This window comes from Raphanus sativus, chromosome 4, assembly GCF_000801105.2.
Source record: "Raphanus sativus cultivar WK10039 chromosome 4, ASM80110v3, whole genome shotgun sequence".
Lineage (NCBI taxonomy): Eukaryota > Viridiplantae > Streptophyta > Magnoliopsida > Brassicales > Brassicaceae > Raphanus > Raphanus sativus.
Genome location: NC_079514.1, coordinates 35750656 through 35768829, shown reverse-complemented (window position 1 = coordinate 35768829; position 18174 = coordinate 35750656). Strand labels below are relative to the sequence as shown.

At 33.3% G+C, this 18174-nt stretch overlaps 3 protein-coding genes and 1 long non-coding RNA gene across 9 annotated transcripts; 1 reads left to right on the top strand and 3 right to left on the bottom strand.

Annotated features, from left to right (window-relative positions):
- Window positions 1–3091: 3091 nt before the first annotated feature.
- LOC108854031 (uncharacterized) lies at window positions 3092–5291 on the top strand. Of its 2 annotated transcripts, XM_057007568.1 has the most exons (2): window positions 3092–4429; window positions 5045–5291. In XM_057007568.1, the coding sequence occupies exons 1-2, from the start codon at window positions 3460–3462 to the stop codon at window positions 5065–5067; spliced, it is 993 nt and encodes a 330-aa protein (XP_056863548.1). In that variant the 5' UTR covers window positions 3092–3459; the 3' UTR covers window positions 5068–5291. The 2 variants fall into 2 exon arrangements, with proteins under 2 accessions (XP_056863548.1, XP_018483020.2); XM_018627518.2 differs by lacking the exon at window positions 5045–5291 and having other exon boundaries at window positions 3093–4703.
- A 5806-nt stretch (window positions 5292–11097) lies between these two features.
- On the bottom strand, window positions 11098–12847 carry LOC130511494 (uncharacterized). Of its 4 annotated transcripts, XR_008944974.1 has the most exons (5): window positions 12145–12847; window positions 11836–12045; window positions 11613–11717; window positions 11478–11547; window positions 11098–11356 (listed from the first exon to the last, which is right to left on the bottom strand). It is a non-coding gene; the product is annotated as an uncharacterized LOC130511494 (long non-coding RNA). The 4 variants fall into 4 exon arrangements; XR_008944975.1 differs by lacking the exon at window positions 11478–11547 and having other exon boundaries at window positions 11836–12054; window positions 12145–12843; XR_008944973.1 differs by lacking the exon at window positions 11478–11547 and having other exon boundaries at window positions 11836–12060; window positions 12145–12840.
- A 1242-nt stretch (window positions 12848–14089) lies between these two features.
- LOC108849617 (tRNA dimethylallyltransferase 2) lies at window positions 14090–16515 on the bottom strand. 2 transcript variants are annotated; one of them, XM_018623195.2, is made up of 10 exons: window positions 16254–16515; window positions 16081–16160; window positions 15893–15961; window positions 15723–15795; window positions 15520–15635; window positions 15351–15425; window positions 14891–15277; window positions 14743–14818; window positions 14518–14666; window positions 14090–14444 (listed from the first exon to the last, which is right to left on the bottom strand). In XM_018623195.2, exons 1-10 carry the CDS (start codon window positions 16456–16458, stop codon window positions 14277–14279), a joined length of 1398 nt encoding a protein of 465 aa, XP_018478697.1. In that variant the 5' UTR covers window positions 16459–16515; the 3' UTR covers window positions 14090–14276. The 2 variants fall into 2 exon arrangements, with proteins under 2 accessions (XP_018478697.1, XP_018478698.1); XM_018623196.2 differs by having other exon boundaries at window positions 15520–15632.
- Window positions 16516–16863: 348 nt separating this feature from the next.
- Window positions 16864–17604, bottom strand: LOC108853456 (uncharacterized). The gene is made up of 2 exons (XM_018626870.2): window positions 17218–17604; window positions 16864–17130 (listed from the first exon to the last, which is right to left on the bottom strand). The coding sequence occupies exons 1-2, from the start codon at window positions 17548–17550 to the stop codon at window positions 17053–17055; spliced, it is 411 nt and encodes a 136-aa protein (XP_018482372.1). The 5' UTR covers window positions 17551–17604; the 3' UTR covers window positions 16864–17052.
- Window positions 17605–18174: the final 570 nt, after the last annotated feature.

Below are 18174 nucleotides of genomic sequence, written 5' to 3'. Positions count from 1 at the left end.
TATAATTTTTTAAAATATATTTATTTCAACTGAACCAATTAATATTTTGTTAAATTGGCCCGTGAAATATATTTTTATACATCGATATTCAAAAGATCTGGTAACTAACGATACTCAAAAGATCTGGACCGAATCAGGTTATATGGTTATTTTTTTTACAAATATCCGAACCCGTTTTAGATACATTGGTTATTTAGATATTTTTAGGTTCCTATACATCAGAACCGAATTCATCTAGATCTAGAATGATCCAACTCAAAATCCACACATAAGTTTATAATATTCAAGCGGGATTTGGTTACCAAAAAAAAAAGGATACCCGAAAAGAACAACATGTACCTAAATAGACATATAATGTTCATGTCTAAATGATTATATAAATTAATAAAAAACTGTTTTATGTGTTTTGCTAAATTAAGTGAAATAGAAAGAGTTTTTTTATCAAGTAAAATAATTATATGGAGTGGAAAATTAAGTGACAATAAATGTAGGACATTTTAAGTATTTTGATTTAAGTTATTATTTTATTCACAAAACATATTTTTGAACTATGTTTTTGGGTACGTAATTTTCCACCGATTGTAACTAAAATAAAAATATTTTAGTAAAATAAAATAAACCAAATGTTTAATCATATGTAAAACCTAATTATTTAGTATTTTTGATTTTATAATTGGCACAAAGTTAATATTGATTAACTAATAAATAAAAATATGCACTATTATTATTATGGTAATATAATTAATGATGTAATTTATTATTAAGGTAATATAATTAATTAAATTGTTAAACTAAGTGAAATATGGAAACACAATTAATAGATACTACTATTCAAGTTTCCAAACACTCCATTTTTTATAGCTATAACCAAACACACCAAATTTTTTTATTAATCTTATCCAAGTATCCAAACGCACCGAATTTGTACTTCACCTTTAATAATATAGATGTTGCATGTGATAGAATGAGAAGCTACTTACATACATGGGCGTAATTAATTTAATATGATGATCCGTTGTGGCCTGTGGGGCACTATACAGACCCTAAACCCTCACAAGTGGAATAGGGGACCTTTCAATAAGAAGCCTTGTATATTTGTAGGGTTTGCTGTCTATCTTCCTGATTCATATCAGAATCACAATCGTCTCCAAGAGTTGCTCAAAAAAAAAAAAATCACAATCGTCTAAATGTCCCTATCCATTGGAGTCATATTAGCTGCCTTAATGTTCCTATCCATTAATATCTAAACATATGTTTTCAACTTGTGAAAGTGTTTTTATCATGAACCCCATATCATCTTACTGGCTTTTAGTAATTGATGCTGACATTTGACATTGTCAAAAGATAATAGTTATCATTACAAGACGAGCTTTGTTCATCATCCCCTTTTACACCAAAGCTTCTTTCTCCTTTTCAATTTCCCGAATTCTTAATTAGGCCAATATTATCTTCTTTATTTAAAAGGTTAAAAATAGGTCCTTATAGATGTGTAAATTCAGTAGAGAAAATTCATTTAATATTTAAGTTATTAATAACAGAAAGTCTTGAACCACTCTGAGGCTACCAAAAAGAAAGAAAGAGAGAATAGAAAATCGACTCATGGGCTGGTATTGATTTCGACGTACCTTCTTCCCACATGCAGCGACATAATTTTTTCAATTCTTCTGAAGTTTAATGAACCGAGTGGTATAATGGCATTGACCCTTCTTTCTCTCAATTTAGTTCTCTCAAATTGCTCTGATAAAATAAAATTTAGGGTTTTTGAGTTTGGAAAGCAAAAGCCGTACCCTTTCTCTTTTTCTAATTATAATTAACTCCTCTAACGATGAGTTAATAGTCAGATTTATTAAAGTCTAGTTTTGCAAAGTTAGTAATAATTCGGAAATAGATCTGCACAAATTGTAGTTGGATATTAAAAGTGTTAATTTAGAATAGTTGAGGAATAAAATTTCCTTTTTCCCACTAGTTGATTATATTTTGTATAAGTATACACTAAGTCACTAAGTACGTTCTTATGATTTCCTAGTTCGATATATAGCCAAAAAACATGCTCCTCTTAACTAGATCCAATAATCTGTTGGCTTTTAAAATTTAGTCTACTTCTTATAAAAATTTAGTGATGCCTCTGTTCATATTTTATATTTATGCTAATAATTTTCATTTTTAACCGAACGGAAATAATTTTTAGATCCACCACTGATTTCCGGCAAGTAATACAACACCCTTAGTAGAACACATTTGGTTCAGTAAACTAAGTACAACTAATGGTGTTGATGCAAGCTTTTTATTTTGTTTTTGTTTTTGTTTTTATAACAGTCTTTGTTGATGCAAGCTTTATTATCAAGTTCTAAAACTCTTAAATGTATCTAATGTTTCAACCATCCATAATTTATTCTATTTAAATGAACATGATCTATTGACATATATTATGTCTAATTATGTATTTATTTATTTAAGAGATTATTATATCAAATCAAATTAATATTAAACACAAATATTATTACAAAAAATCTCAAATATAAAAGTTAAAATTTTTTAAAAAATCACAAAAATATACCTGCTATTTAAAAGGAAAGAATCTAGTAAATCTATTAAAACTCTACGCATTAAACTCTTTTGTTTTCTTACTGGTTGTAAGTTGTAACTCTCCACTTGACTACGAGATGGAATAAAAACGTAATTTGTCATTACTATATTACTAACCTACCTTTAATTTTACGGAAACGGTTTCTTTAATGGGAATTTGGTTCAGTACCGACTTATCAATATAACGATGATATTATTTCTGTATATTATATATTAGCAGAATTATAGTTGTACTCTTTTTTGGATCTATATAGATCGTTTAGCAGAAATAAGAACATGTGATATTTTTATCATTCTGTCTGGTTAATCACAAACTAAATTCAAAGTACGGATACTTGTATAGAAAATAAAGTCATATCTGACTAACTATTCAATTCCCATATAAAATAAAAAAAGTAGACATAAGTTGTACTGTTGACCAAAAAAAAAAAGACATAAGTTGTACTAAATCTTTTTAAAATAGTTAGCATACACAATTCCAGTATAAAATAATTTAAAAAAAAAAAGAAAAAAGTTGTGTCCCCTGGACAAAAGCTCAAAACTACTTAAATTCGGCTTGTAGCTCAATCCTTCTGCAGTCTTCTTGGTACAACTGCACACACAGAAACACCTTATTTCATCTCTCTCTTCACTTTTCTAATTTTTCTTCTCTCTCTAAGAAAACAAAAGAAATAAGAATAAGAAAAGAGAGATAAAAAGAAAAGCAAGATTGGTTCTTCTTCTTCCTCTTCTCAACATTTTATCTTCTGGTAATTGTTCACACAAACAGGAAAACACTTTTTGTCACAAAAAAAACAACTTGGGAGATTTTCATTTTCTTTCACCAGAAACTTGTTTTTTTTTTTTTTTCTTCTTCACCTATTCACATTGAAGATGAGAGATTTGGTGTCATGTTTCAGCGAAAACTCAATAAACGTGACACATCCATTATCATCATCATCATCATCATCATGTTCAAACTACAAGACCAGTAACGCTTGTATCTCCCCATCTCTCATACCATCCATCCAAACCTCCATCACAAGCATCTACAGAATCAGTTTACCATCCAACAAACATCTCATCATCAAAGTCACATGGTGCAACAAGATCAACCCCTCGCACGGTCTCAGCATCTCAGTTTCCTCCGCGGATCAAAACCCTTCCACGTCTCTCAGACTCAACACCTCTTCTCGCTTCTTCCGTAAGAAGAAAGGAAACAAATCCGTCGACTCTGATCTCGGTAAAATCGAGGTCTTATGGGATCTCTCTTCAGCTAAAAACATGACTGGCCCTGAACCGGTTCAAGGCTTCTACGTCATCGTCCTCGTCGATGCTCAGCTAGGTCTCCTTCTCGGTGACTCTTCCGAAGAAACTCTCAGGAAAAAGGGTTTGGCTTACGATGACTTAGACTCGGGTAAGTCTCTGATCTCTCGACAAGAATACTTCTCCGGGAACACTTTTTACTCGACCAAAGCTAAGTTCGTTGAATCGGGAGACTCCCACGAGATCGTCATCAGATGTAGCGCGGAGAGAACAGAGGGTTTAAAACAGAGCAGTACTCATCATAGTCATCATCAGTCCCCTGTTCTCTCTGTTTGTATCGATAAGAAGACGGTTACGAAAGTGAAGAGGCTCCAGTGGAACTTCAGAGGGAACCAGACGATTTTCGTTGATGGGTTGCTTGTGGATCTCATGTGGGATGTTCATGATTGGTTCTTTAGTAGTCCGGAAGGTTGTGGAAAAGCTGTGTTCATGTTTAGGACAAGGAATGGTTTAGACAGTAGCAGGCTTTGGTTAGAAGAGAAGATGGTCCAGAAAGATGCACAAGACAAGCTTGATTTCTCTCTCCTCATTTACGCCTGTAAGACTTAAAAAAAATAATTACTAAATTCTTTTTTCTTTTTTTTTGAGATTTGCAAGAAAAGGTTTTATTGGTTCTGTTTTTCTTTCAATATTTGAGAGATTTTATGGTTTTTTTTTTCATTTACATTTTATTCTTGAAAGGAGTATAGATTTTTCTTACATTATTCTTTTCTTGGAGTTGTGATTTCATATTTGAGAGATTCCACAATGGGAATCTCTTCTTATAGTAACATTGATATGGTATCATTCTAAATATCAAATTATTTTCTTCTTGTTTTGTTTTTCTTTTAAACTCAAGATCATTGCCTAATCTTGAATTGAAAGCAAATTGTTGGGGAAAATATGATCTACATGACTCTAGCTATCTGCTATTGCAACATTGTAAATTTATAATCTACATGATTTTGCAAAGTCTTCTACAGTTTTACGTTCATTAGTGTTGGACCAATTGATGGTTTTAGCTGAGGAAGAAGACTGGTAGAGTGTGAAATAAGATGAGAATAAATTGGGGCATATGTGCACGCTTATAAAGATATTCATGGAGCCTCTTTAAAGTGCAAAAGTTAAAAGCCTAGAGTTTACTCATGGTTATTATTCCTTTTGGTGATTTCAGTTAGGAAAAGTTTAGCTGGTTAGGTGATTAACGTCCCAGTCAAAGAACAAGTTCTTCTACTTTGAGGGGACAATTCTATTCGATTCTGTTTAGATTATGAGAGATTTAGGTGGTGACATCCCATCCAAGCAACGTTTTTCCTAGATTGGTTGATATGGAGAGTTTTAGGTGGCTACATCGTAAATGCTTGTTTTCTTAGAATTGAATCTTCTGTGCCACTGAGGGATTTGTGTAAAATATATAATATATTGTTTGTAAAAAGTAATGCTTGTAAACATAATACATACTCCATTTCTGAATGATATATGTTTTTTTTTAAAAAACTCCATCCGTTCTACTTCTAGAGTTTTTATACATTTTAATGATAAAGTTACAATATCAAAATTCAAAAGTAATTCTACTTTATTACAAAATTTATAAATAAAAAATTATTAAATGTAGTAATTTTTAATTAATATGGACAAAATAGGGTAAAGAATGTATAAAGTTTCATTGAAAACAAAAAAAAAAGTTACTATCTTTTTCAAAAACACAATCCTCGTCGAAGGGAGTATATTTAAAATATATATTTTCAATGTATTTTTACTAAGTAAAAAGTGGTAAAATTGTAAACTATGAAAGAAATTGATTGTGTTTAATAAATTTAATTGGTTAAACGTTGTGAAAAATAGTTAATCATAAAGGTGAATTTATAATCATAATTTAAGTTGTTGTTTTAATAAACATGGAAACTATAAGAAATGCATCTTTTTGAAACCGAAAAAATATGGTTGAAGTGATATCCTTGTTTCCGTATTGCTCAAGAATATGGGTAAAATCCATGATCTAAATTTCGTTCGCCTAACCAATTAATCAGATAAACTAGAGCTTGATCCGTGCGTCTGTACGGGTTGTTATTTTCATTTTTATATAAATGAATATTATTTAAATATTTATTATTTAAATGTTTATTGGTTTATATTTTAAATAATTGTATATTTTAAATATTATATAAGTACAACAATCAAATAGTTTACGTGCTGCACAAAATAGTGATCCGTGCCCTCTACTAAACTTTTGACAAAATATTGATCTACTGATATGTCAGAATAATATTTCTTTTAACATGAAATTATTTTTCAAATGTAATAAGAATTTAAATATTTTGATCAGATATGGATACTACGGTGAGATTTAGATACGTTAGCAAAAAGAATATTTGGTTATAAACATTAAACATTGTTTACAAAGATATTTAAATTTTCTTGTTGAAAATAATTAATAGTAACTGAAATGATTAAAATTATATGTTAGAAATTTTTGAAATATATATAATCTTAGGTGAGATTATTATATTAAAAATAATATTCACTTATAAATATTTCATATTGTTCTATAAGTTGTTTAAAGATATTTAAATCTTAGCATATATAAATTTTATTGTTCAAAATAATTAATGGTAAGTTACACATATATTTTAGGAATATTCATAATATTGTTTAATATCGAATTTAAACTTAATTTTTGTTCAAAATAATTAATGATAATATTATCCAAGTTTAATATAGTTAAAATCGATTTTAAATTTGAATATCTCTAAAAATAGCTAATTTGTTTAAGGAACTATACTAAATACGAAAATTAAGTTAAATTTGATTTAAGAAATATTTTAATAAATAGGAAAAGACAATGATTCTTTAAAGATATGTTCATTTAATTATTTCAGTGACATATCATTGTAAATTAGTTGAAAAATTTAAAAATATTTTATATTGGTACTTCTGTTTTAATAATATAGATAATCGCTAGACGGCTGGTGAACACAGCGTAACTTCCTCGGTTGAATAAATCCTTGAACCGCATAAAAACCGTAGAATACAGTATGTAGAATTGAAAGGTGCGACCGCATACCAAGCAAAATGTCCAAACCGAGTAATCGGTTTAAACCCATTCTGGTCCTTCACAATCACTTTTTTTTTTGGTCCTTCACAATCACGCATCCATTTCCCCAGTCCAAACATGGTAAGTCATAAACCAATTGACCTAAATACACAATTACCTCTCTTTTTCGACCCAGTTTACATATTTTTGTCATACAAACGTGTGATATCATCTTCAAGTTCTAACACGTCGATCAGCTAAGAGTAAAGTCGAATAAAAACCTTCTTAAACACTATTTAACAACAATAATCCACGTTTAGCTAACTTTAGTCTTTTTCACTGCCACCTACCTAATTAATTATTTTTTGTAAACTTCTACCTAATTAAATTGTGATTAACATAGTTGATATGAGTCGAATGACGACTAATAATGGAAGAATAGACGGAAATTAAAAAAAAGTTTCCTCCTGTTCAATTTATTGTTATTGTAGAATAAAACTTTTGATTCAAAATAAATGTTATTTTAGAGTTTTAATACAAAATTTATTAAAAATATATTTTGTTTTATATTTTTATTCATTGAAATATGGTTATGTATATAAGTATTGATGTTTTTATTTTAAATATAAATAGCAATTAAAATAAAACGAAAAGAGTAAAAAGAAATAATTAACTAGCGATATCCTCACAGGAGCAGTCGCATTCAATTTTCTTTGGGCTCTTCACATGGCCCTGCATGTGTCCTTCGTAAATGTTAATGTACCCCATATATATAGTCACACAGCCATGTGTATTATATTTATCCTTCATTTAAAAAAACATCTAATCTATTAAAAGTGAAGTACAAAAAGAACTTAACCCTAAGTTTTCCACAATATTTACTAACATATGCCACTGGCATTAAAACTCAGTGTTTTGGTTATTTTCTAAGCTGAGATTATTGGACCTAGCTAATTTGTCTAACTAAAAGGTCTACTCTAATTTGACTGCTAATATAAAAAGCCCATTACGTTGGATTGTGGTGGAGTTAATTACCACTTATCATTGTTTGACTTTGCGAATATAGCTTGGTTTAATAACATACAAAACTCGGTTTAATTTAAAATTTGACTAAACCATATTATATTTAAAATTCGATGGTCCATATTAATTAGTATGTCTTCATTTTTCATTTCATCAAATCTCAATCGTTTTGTCTTTGTAGCTGGTTTAACTTTATATTTACTAAAGGGATGCCTTTACTAAATGGTGTTTGTTTCAAGACAACTTTTTTGGGACTCAGTTTTGTGTGTGTGTGTGTTTGTTTTGGTTTCTTAGCTTCAAGAAAGAAATCATGTTTTTTTTTTATAAACAAGAAAGCATGAGTAAGATTAAACAATGGTTGCATTTGAAATTTGTACTTGAGTAAGATTTTAAATTTAAAAATTATATTTTCTATAAAATATTTCAAAACATATAAAGTGGCACAATTTTTTTTAGTTATGCGATAAAGTCGTAAAATCATTTAGTAACAAAATCAATATGTAATATTACCTTTTTAAATTATTACAGATTATAATTTATTGTTATTATCAAAAACGTTTATGAGCTATGAAATAGATTAGATATAAATAGAACTCACTTAAATGTAATATAGGCCCAAAAAACAAAAGACAATAATGTCATTAATGAATTTTTTAGTTAGTCATATCATTAAAGACATTTTTGGAAAATTTTAACATTTCATTAAGGGCATAAAATGGGAACGGTCCCCTTTTAATGGTATTGATTTAAAAAAAATCCTTTCAAATGCTTAACTTTTTTTTTAACTCGAAGAAAGTTGAGATATCGATAAAAACCAAAATCAAAGAACATAAACCAAACAAAATAAAACAAAGACATAAACAGAGCCTAAAACTCATCTATGTTCACAAGTCTATTCTTTTCATATTTCCAAAAAAAATTGATATCAATGGAACTGACCTAAGGAATAAATGTCTTGATCGGTCCCAACCCTGAAAGGAACGTCACCAAACCATACTAGAACCAACAACATTAGAAACAATCAAGAGGTCAAATCTACACCAATTCCAGCAGTTGATATCCATGTGAAACTTGCATGATCAGAAACCACCACTATAACTAAGATACAAGGACAAAAGACCTTGAAACACTACTTGGGAAAACATCAAAGAAGACCACCAGCTCTTACACGCGAACATTAGCAAGACAGCCAAGTGACCTACAGAACAAAGACTTCACACCTTCTCGCAAGAGAAGAACTTAAGTCAAGTTAACTGCTTCGTCTAGAAACCATCTCTCAAAACCACAAAGGACCAAGATAAGGTTTAGTAGATACCTCCACAGCGAACATAAATCACAAAAAACGAACCCAAAAAGCCAACTTAGGATGCGGCGAAGTGACTGAAAACGCAAGAACCAAACAAAAGCAGTATTCCCACGACTTCAAGCTAATACCAATTCACCACACAAGAATATAAGTTCCGGTGATCGAGACGCTAAAAAAAACCATCCTTCCCAATGACAAAAAGCCGGCGATAGATATGCTAGAGGAGTCATCCTCTTCCGGAGACAGAAAGCCGGCGGTAAAGAACTTTGAAAACCTCTTTCTCCAGAGTCTTAGCCGCTCCCGGTGGCGGTGAAAACCACCAACCACCGGAGTAAGAGAGAGAAAACCGACGACTACTCTTCTAACTAGAAAAAAACTAATTTCAAATGCTTAACCTAATAACACTTTTTTAATATTACAAATTGAACATACACCCGCACGGGCGTGCGGGTCAAAATCTAGTTATAATTAAAAGAGAAGTATCGTCGAATACAATTATTTTTATGATGTCAAACAAAAAAAATACAATTATGTATATATTAGTTGGTACAATGACAAAGTAAATTAATGTTTTCATAAAGAAAGAGGTTACATTAATGTGACTATGCATTTGATTTGTGCAGAAGTGGACTTTACTCTACATCTCACACACAGTTAGTTCTCTCTCGAAAATCTTTGACATCATTTATTTTTCAGTCAGAAGGCCAACCCATAACTTCGAGAAACAATAAAGTAAGACAATGTGGAGTCACATAACCAAAAGTTTAGAAAATAATACGGGTAGTAGGTCTAAAACACACGTTTTTATTTTGATTTCTCAAACTAAAAAATTCAGTGGTTAACTCAAAACTAAAAGAAAAACAACTGAATATATAAACACTAAACCGACTTCACGATATTATATGATATAATGGTTGTTGTTTCTTTCTTTGTAACAATGACGGGTTTCCAAACCGTAATCTAACATTAATTTATCGAATTAGGGAAAAGAGTATTTTAAAACAGTAAAGTGGTTATATGATCATAAGTCACTTCAAAAGTTTGTTGTATATTATAAAACTCTCTGGATATATATATAACTCTACGGTTTTTTTTTTTAGAATTAAAGTACACGGATAACCACACAAGTATGGTCGAGTGGTACTTCGAATTTGGAACTGTGCTAAGCATTCTAGATTCGAAATCTACCAAACTCAGATTTATCCGTTTGTGTGGTTAGGCGACATAAATATCTAATTTCTATTGCGAGCAACCAGATATGTCTGGCGCCAGTGAACAAATTTTAAAAAGATTAGTCGGTTGAGTCTTGGTCCGGTGTACACCAAAAACAAGAGTCGACAGATATATTGATCATAGTTAATCGTTTTCAACACTGCGACTATTTTTAGAATCATGATGTGAGTTTTCAATTTTACACGATAATCATTTCTGGTTGAGGCATTTTGAATTGAACTAGTCAATTCCTAGAGTATATTAGTGAGTTAGCGTATAGTTATATTACGCATGGGTAGGTTGTGTCAAAATTTATTTATGGTGAGTCATTTTTATAAACAGAGTAAACAAATTCTACAATAACAGATATTTTAGACTTGTTTGGAGTTGCTTCGAGATCAATGTGGGCGCTCTTCATCTCTTTATTTTTGTGGGATGTATTAAGGGGGCCCATGTATAATAAAGCTTGTGTGTTGTAGTTGTATAGTTGCAGACAATTTTAAGCGATATCAAGAAATAATCTTGCTAAAATGAATGAGCGCTTTGAGGCTAATTGTTTTCTTTTTCTTTTTGAGGCTTATTTGGTTAGTGTAGTTTTGTTTTATCGTTGGTTCTAAATGTTGTTTGATGTGGTGTGGTTTGTAGACTCAAAAGGACAAGTTTTCTTCCCCCAGATATTATAACTTTTTTTCTTCAAAAAAACTTTAATTGAATCTGTGCAACGAGTTCTCCAGATTCTAAGCGACTTTGAGAAACGTTCGGATCTTGCGGTCAGTCTGCAGAAATCTAGCTTTTTTGCTTCGGGCCTCTCAGAGCAGGAGATCTCTACCATTCAAGCTTCAACAGGAATGCCTTGTGGTACTCTCCCAATGCGCTATCTGGGTGTCCCTTTTACAACGAAGAAGCTCAACCTGCAAAACTATGAACCGTTAATTCAACAAATCAAGCAAATATTCTCATCTTGGTCTGCAAAAGCTCTATCATTTGCGGGGAGGCTACTGCTTATCAAAACGGTTATCTCTGGGGTTCTACCTTCTGGTGTTCAAGCTTCATTCTCCCTAAGTCATGTATCACCAGGATAAACTCCCTATGTGGTCTCTTTCTATGGAATGGCAAGAGCGAAGGTCATCAATCAGCAAAAGTAGGATGGGATACAGTAACTCTTACCAAAGATCAGGGTGGCTTAGGAATAAAGGACCTCCACTCGTGGAACCTGTCTTGCATTTTGAAGCTAGTCTGGCTGTTGTTCTTCCGGCCAAACTCGGTTTGGGTCTGCTGGTTCAAAGAGGTAATATTAAAAGGTGATCTAAGCAACTACTGGTCAGTTAAAACTAGCACCAACTACTCTTGGCTAGTTAACAAAATGATAAAGGCAAGAGATTTGATTTACCCGCTGCTCAAAAAGAAAATTGGCAATGGCGAGGACACCCACTTTTGGTATGATAACTGGGCACCCTTTGGACAACTCTACACGTTCTTGAATGCGGCTAGCTCTAGACTTGGTATCCCGAAGACAGCTTCAGTAGCTTCACTTTACAGGAATGGCCGCTGGCTCCTTCCTTCGGCCAGAACGGATAACCAGTTGGCTCTGCAAATCTACCTGACCACACTAACGCTGACGGATCAGGAGGATTTTTATGAGTGGGTTGTTCAGGGAGTTGAGAAAACTAAATACTCCACGGGTGAGGTCTACACTTACCTAAGAGGTCCCAAACCTGTCGTTCCATGGGCTAAGATCGTCTGGTTCTCTTACGGCATCCCTAGACACAGCTTCCTAACCTGGCTGGTTCTCCTTGATCGATGTCCTACAAAGGATCGCTTGCTCAGTTGGGGGTTGATTGTAGATGCTGGTTGTTTGTTGTGCAATGCTAATCCTGAAAGCCGAAATCATCTGTACTTTGAATGCCCTTTTAGTGCTGAGATCCTTCGATTCATTGCAGGAAGATGTGATTTTCAAATAGCTTACTCTTGGAACGATATCATCACTCAACTCCAGCAGTCACGCCGCGGCAGAGACTCTCAGCGACTCCTCCTTCTTGCAACTCAAGCTTCCATCTACTGGATTTGGAACGAACGAAATAGCCGTCTCCACAGACAACTCTTCAAGCCCCCGCAAACACTGATCTCTTCTATTGATAAGCAGCTTCGCAATCGACTTCAGTCTATCCGACAGAGAAATCCTAGAGCCTCCTCTGCAATGATGCAACTCTGGTTACTCCACGCTTAACTTGTGGCGGAGGAAACTAAGTCGCTTCACTTTGCTCAAGACCGATCAACTTTATGTTTCATTAGGGCTTGCTCTCTGTTCTTACTGGGCTGGATTAGTTCCATTGATATGTGTTTTTAACTTCTAATTATGGGTCAAGCCCAAACTCACTAAAGCCATCAGGCTTGAATGTTTTTATTTTTCTTTTGCATTTATTAATATGAAGGCCAGTTTACAAAAAAAAAAAAAACTTTAATTATTTTTTGATGTGGGTTATTAACAGTTTTCTATCTGTGAATGATCTAGACTTCTAAGTTTGCTAATCCAATTTCAGTTTGACACAGATATTCTTTTCATCGGGTGCAAGAATATTATCCTTGCTTTCTGAACACTGAATGCTTCTTTTGCCATAAGACCAAGTAGACAAGATAATCAAATTTGTTAACATATATTATATCATAAATCTATATATTTTAGTTTCTACAGAAAAATTAGAGTCAATAATTGGAATATAAGTTCCAATAATACATTTGCAAGTACTGTACTAGTTAGTATAGTCTCTCATCTGCATTACAATGAATATTATTAAAATTTGTTTTTTTTTTTGGAACGTACCATCTGAAAATTTTCAAATAAATTCAATAGTAGTATTCCTCCTGGAGACAAGAACCGGCGGCAAAAGAACCATTTTTGTTGGAGTTCCCTCCCGCTTATTCCTCCTATCTCGTGATCGCTTTCCCTTTACAGCCACATTTTTCAGGACAACTGTTTTCTTTTTCCTTTCTTTTACAAGTAAAACTATAGTTTTCAGTTGATTCAGAGCAGAATAATGGAAGTCATGAACTTGTCGACTTTTTGGCTTGAATTAAATATGGGTTTTACAAAATCAAATGTAACTTTCGCAATAAATAATTTGGAATGGGTGAAAATAGTTTCTAAATCAATAAAATGACACACATTCTCAATTTATTTAACAAATTTTTTAAAAATAAGCTTTCAACAGATTTCATATTAACTTTTTTTTTTTTGATCAAACAGATTTCATATTAGCATATTCCATTCACAAACACAAAGCAGGCAAAATAGCATGACGCAGTCGTATAAAATCTGTCATGTTTCTTTTCGTCAACTACCAGTTACTAAATCAAGTTTTGCTCGTGGTTATCGTGATAAATTGTTCATAAATATATATTCCTTCCGTTCCATAATATAATATGTTTTGGAGAAGTTTTGATATTTCAAAATATAAGATGTTTTGATATTTTAAGGTACTTTAACTTTATTGAAATTTGGTTAACCAATAGTAGTATGCAACTTTACTTGTGATTGGTTACTTTATATTTAATTTAGATTATTTAATAATATTGTTTTTTTAAAAGTAAATTTCTTAATTCTTGTGCATTCATGCCAAAAATCTTATATTATGGAACAGAGGGAGTATAAAACTATCAGTTCGATTATAACAATTTTAAACAACAAAAAGTGCTCTGATTATACAATCTTAAGTAGACATTCAATATTACAACGGCTAAAATAAATTGTAATGAAGCCATAGACATTGTAATAATGCATTTATGGGCTTTTTCTTTTCAATGGGTCTAATATTAACATTATGAATACCTTTTTCAGTTTTCATGACGTCTCTCTGCAATCCCCACTTCTTCTTCTTGTTGCTTCTCCCTGCATTTGATACTTTGAGCTTTTTTATATCGTGCGGTTCTCTTACGATGTACACGGCCTTGTGTGTGATGCTCCCACTCGTGTCTTCCTCTTAGCACCTTGTTTCCACACGCCTGCTTCCACAAACATGTTTTCAGTTTTTATAGAGATATACCACTTTTGAGTGTAAAAGAAACTTTATTGTACCTCACAAACATATTGACTCCATAGATCTCTTTCCATTGACTTTCTTAAGGTTGAATCCTGACCCGATTCAGTTTCTGCTTTCAGGAAAGACTGGATGATCTCTATCGCCGGTTTAACCACTTGCGCATCCCATGACTCTTCAGATTTGCCTTTTACACACACCAACAAGAGAGACTGTTAAAGTTAATGTAAGCTTTAGTCCAAATATTGAGAGTGTATACTTACTTAATAAGCACTCTGTTGCATCAACGTGATGGATATTCCAGCCAAAGACAGTTTCCAACCGATTGATTCTCCTTTTCTGAAACACAACATACAAAAAGAATGAAACGCTTATCGATCAATTCACCAAAACGTTTTTTTTTCTGCTTACTTGGCGACGTAGGAGCCTTCTGGTATTCAACTTGACACTATCAATTGCTTCCTCCAGCAAAACCCTCAACTCATCATCTTTTGGAGAATCAAGAATCTTCCTCAGATTCTCCTTCGAGGCCTTATCATCATCATTAGCGGAGCTATTTGTGTCTGGGAGATAGGTTTTCAGGAAGTCTTCGAACTCTCTGACGCCTATGGACTGCCTTATGCCTCTGGTATAGTCAGCTCCTGGTTTGTAAATGTCATAGACTTCGTCAAGTAGTCCGGCATCCACCATGGAATCTACTCTTTGTCCAACGTATTTGTCCAGCACCGTGGTTTCAGCATCCATACATATCAAACAGTAATCGAATCGAGAGGAGGCCGCATCGATGCATCCCCAGTTCTGCCCTGCCGCTTACGTTACTTAATTAACTTACTCACAGCAGATAAGGGGGGAGAAGAAGAAGAAACCTAACCTCTGAAGCGTTTTCTTGATATAGCTTGCTTGGAAGGACTCCTCTGGTAGCATGCAAGCTCAGGTATTGATTAATCTACAACAACAACAACAGCAACATCGGAACAGAGATGGGTAAACAGATCAGAATCCTTTGGCTGTCTATCTATCTACACAGAAGTAAAGCTCACTTTTCTGTGATTATTAGGGTGAACTCTGTTTGCTGCCACAGGATCAAGCTCTTTAAGAAGGTCATATCCATGGCTCAAATCCTCTCTCCCAGAGATAGACTCCACATCCAAGCCTTCTGGAAACGGCAGAAAAATTCTCATTATCCGATCATAAACGTTTCAGAAAAAAAGAGGATTACATGGTGACAGAGACTATAGATTACCTGGAGCAACATTTGAACAGAACTCATCCACATCTTCTGTTGAATCCTCTAGAAGAAATTTACTCACAAGAGCCTAAATGAACAAGATTAATAATAAGATATAAGCAAAGTTTAATCATACGATGATTTGCCAAAAAAAAAAAAACAGACATGAACAAGAAGAAGATCACCTGTATATAATAATTAGTTCCTCCAACAAGAACAGGAACGTGATTGCGAGAAATGATCTCCTCAATAAGCTGTGAACACACAAATCAGTCACAACTATATTAATCATACCACAACCAAAACAAGGTGATTATCAGATACAACACACATAAAAAAAAGGAAACCTTTGGATTCAATAAGAGGCACTCACAGGAATGGTGGAGTCTCGAAAGTCCTTAGCAGTGAACTCCATATCTGTGCTCACCCTCCCAAGCAAATGATGAGTCACTCCTAAAGTAAAACCCACACCCCCACAAGCTTAATTTTTTTCATAATCACAAGTTACAATTGGGAGAGCATTAAGAATCGAAAAGTTAAAAAAACCTTTCTGCTCGTTGACGGTGACCTTGTTGGTGAGAACGTCGAGGCCACTGTAGATCTGCATCGCGTCGGCGTTTATGATCTCCACCGGGAAGTGAGTCGCCAAGTCAACGGCTAGCTTCGATTTCCCTGATCCTGTGGGGCCCATTATCACGACCACCTTCTTCTTCTCTTCATCGTTTCCGCCATTGCTAGGGTTTAACGACATCGGAGCTTACCTCTCGTCCTCTCCTCTCTTGAGTTGTAAACCGGATTAAGAGCGAAATGATGAATAGGTTCCGGTTTATAACTTTAAGCAGATTTTAATTTGGTTTAGAGGCCCGTTTATTTTAATTCGGCCCAAAGCGTGCTTTTTTTTGCAATGTCACACTCTCCTTGCGTGCGCCCTAAGATTTAGGTTAGGGTTCTTCTTGCAACTCTTAATGAGAACATTAGGATTTATTTTGTTTGGATATCTAATTTTTGGATGGATAATATCTTAACTTTGTGTTCTTTGTAATTAAATTTTTCCTTTTTATTGAAAAGTAAGTCTTCTGATTGTGATGTTTTTGGCTACATTAAATATGAATCTTGATCTTAAATCAGACTCAAATATGAATCCCATGATGATAGAGAGAGAGAAGCTCTTATGAAGATATCATTAGTTTCATCTATTACTGATGTTATAGACTTACAATGTTTGAATATACTTCTCTGCTAAATCAGGAAAATAAGACTTGATCACAAAAGACAAGCAAACAATTAGAAAAGTGCAGGAAAGAAGCAAAGCTGGTTGATTTTGCAACTTTTGATCATCTTGGTGTTAGTGTAACGAAATGTAAATGCTTTTGCTGAGTTCCTCGAGCTTTGCCATTCGCAGTTCCTCGCTTTCAGTAACAAGCTGAAACGCATTTCATATACCAAAAAAGTTTATCAGAAACCAACGATCATTGAAACAGAAAAGACAAACTGAGACAGAATGTTTCACCTCATCTCTTAGTGGCTTGAGTTCCCGGTTAATAGCATCAACTCTTTTCCTTATCGCGGATACTTCCTTCCGCGATATCTGCCTTTCGGCTAATCTCTTAGTGGCTTCCTCAGCGAGTCCAAGCTTTATCTGGACCCTATCCCTAACCTCCATCTGCCACCTCTCAATCTCATCTTCTTTTGCCTTAAACAAGGCCAAAGAAGAACGTGAAAACTCCTCTTCCTTGTCATCATTCATAGGGCTTCCATTGATGCTTATAATGGTCCGCCAGCTCTTGGTGCGTTGATTAAATGGAAAATTTGGCTGTTCCAAGATCTGTTTTGTCGTTGCCATTGTTCCTCCAAAATCTTTTATTTCTCCCTTTGTAAAGAAGATGGCTTGTTATATAACCCAAGACTTTGCGTTATGAGTACTCATTAATATGGTACTTGTATTCCAACTTTCAGATGACTAGAAGGCCCTCATGGTCAACAAACCATTATTGATCAAACATGTATTGTACTCCGTGTTGTGGTTAAACTAATTTTTATATGTATTACACTAAAAATATTTTTGATGAATTTGAGTAAATTCTAATTTATGGAATGATTTAGACTAATCACTAAGAAAAGTATAGCTCATGGATACTGTTTTCCTGGATATGAAAATTGACTGAAAGAAAGAGTTTGTATCCGTGTAGGTGCCCCAAAATAATATATATTGTGCATATTAGATCAATCGAAACATATTGGTGTCTCACATCCGTCTTTTTATCACTAGATCACAAAGTACTAGACAATTCGACTAACTTGGTTAATAGAAAGGGAATTGTATCGAGGGAAAATGGAATACCAAGTGGGGCTAAAGCTCCAGTGGGGTTCAGATGTTCCTTTTCAATTGGTAATTAACGATTTTCTTGAGTTTGGTATATTTGAAATATGTAGCTAAAATGTAATTCGTACTTTTTTGTTCTCAATC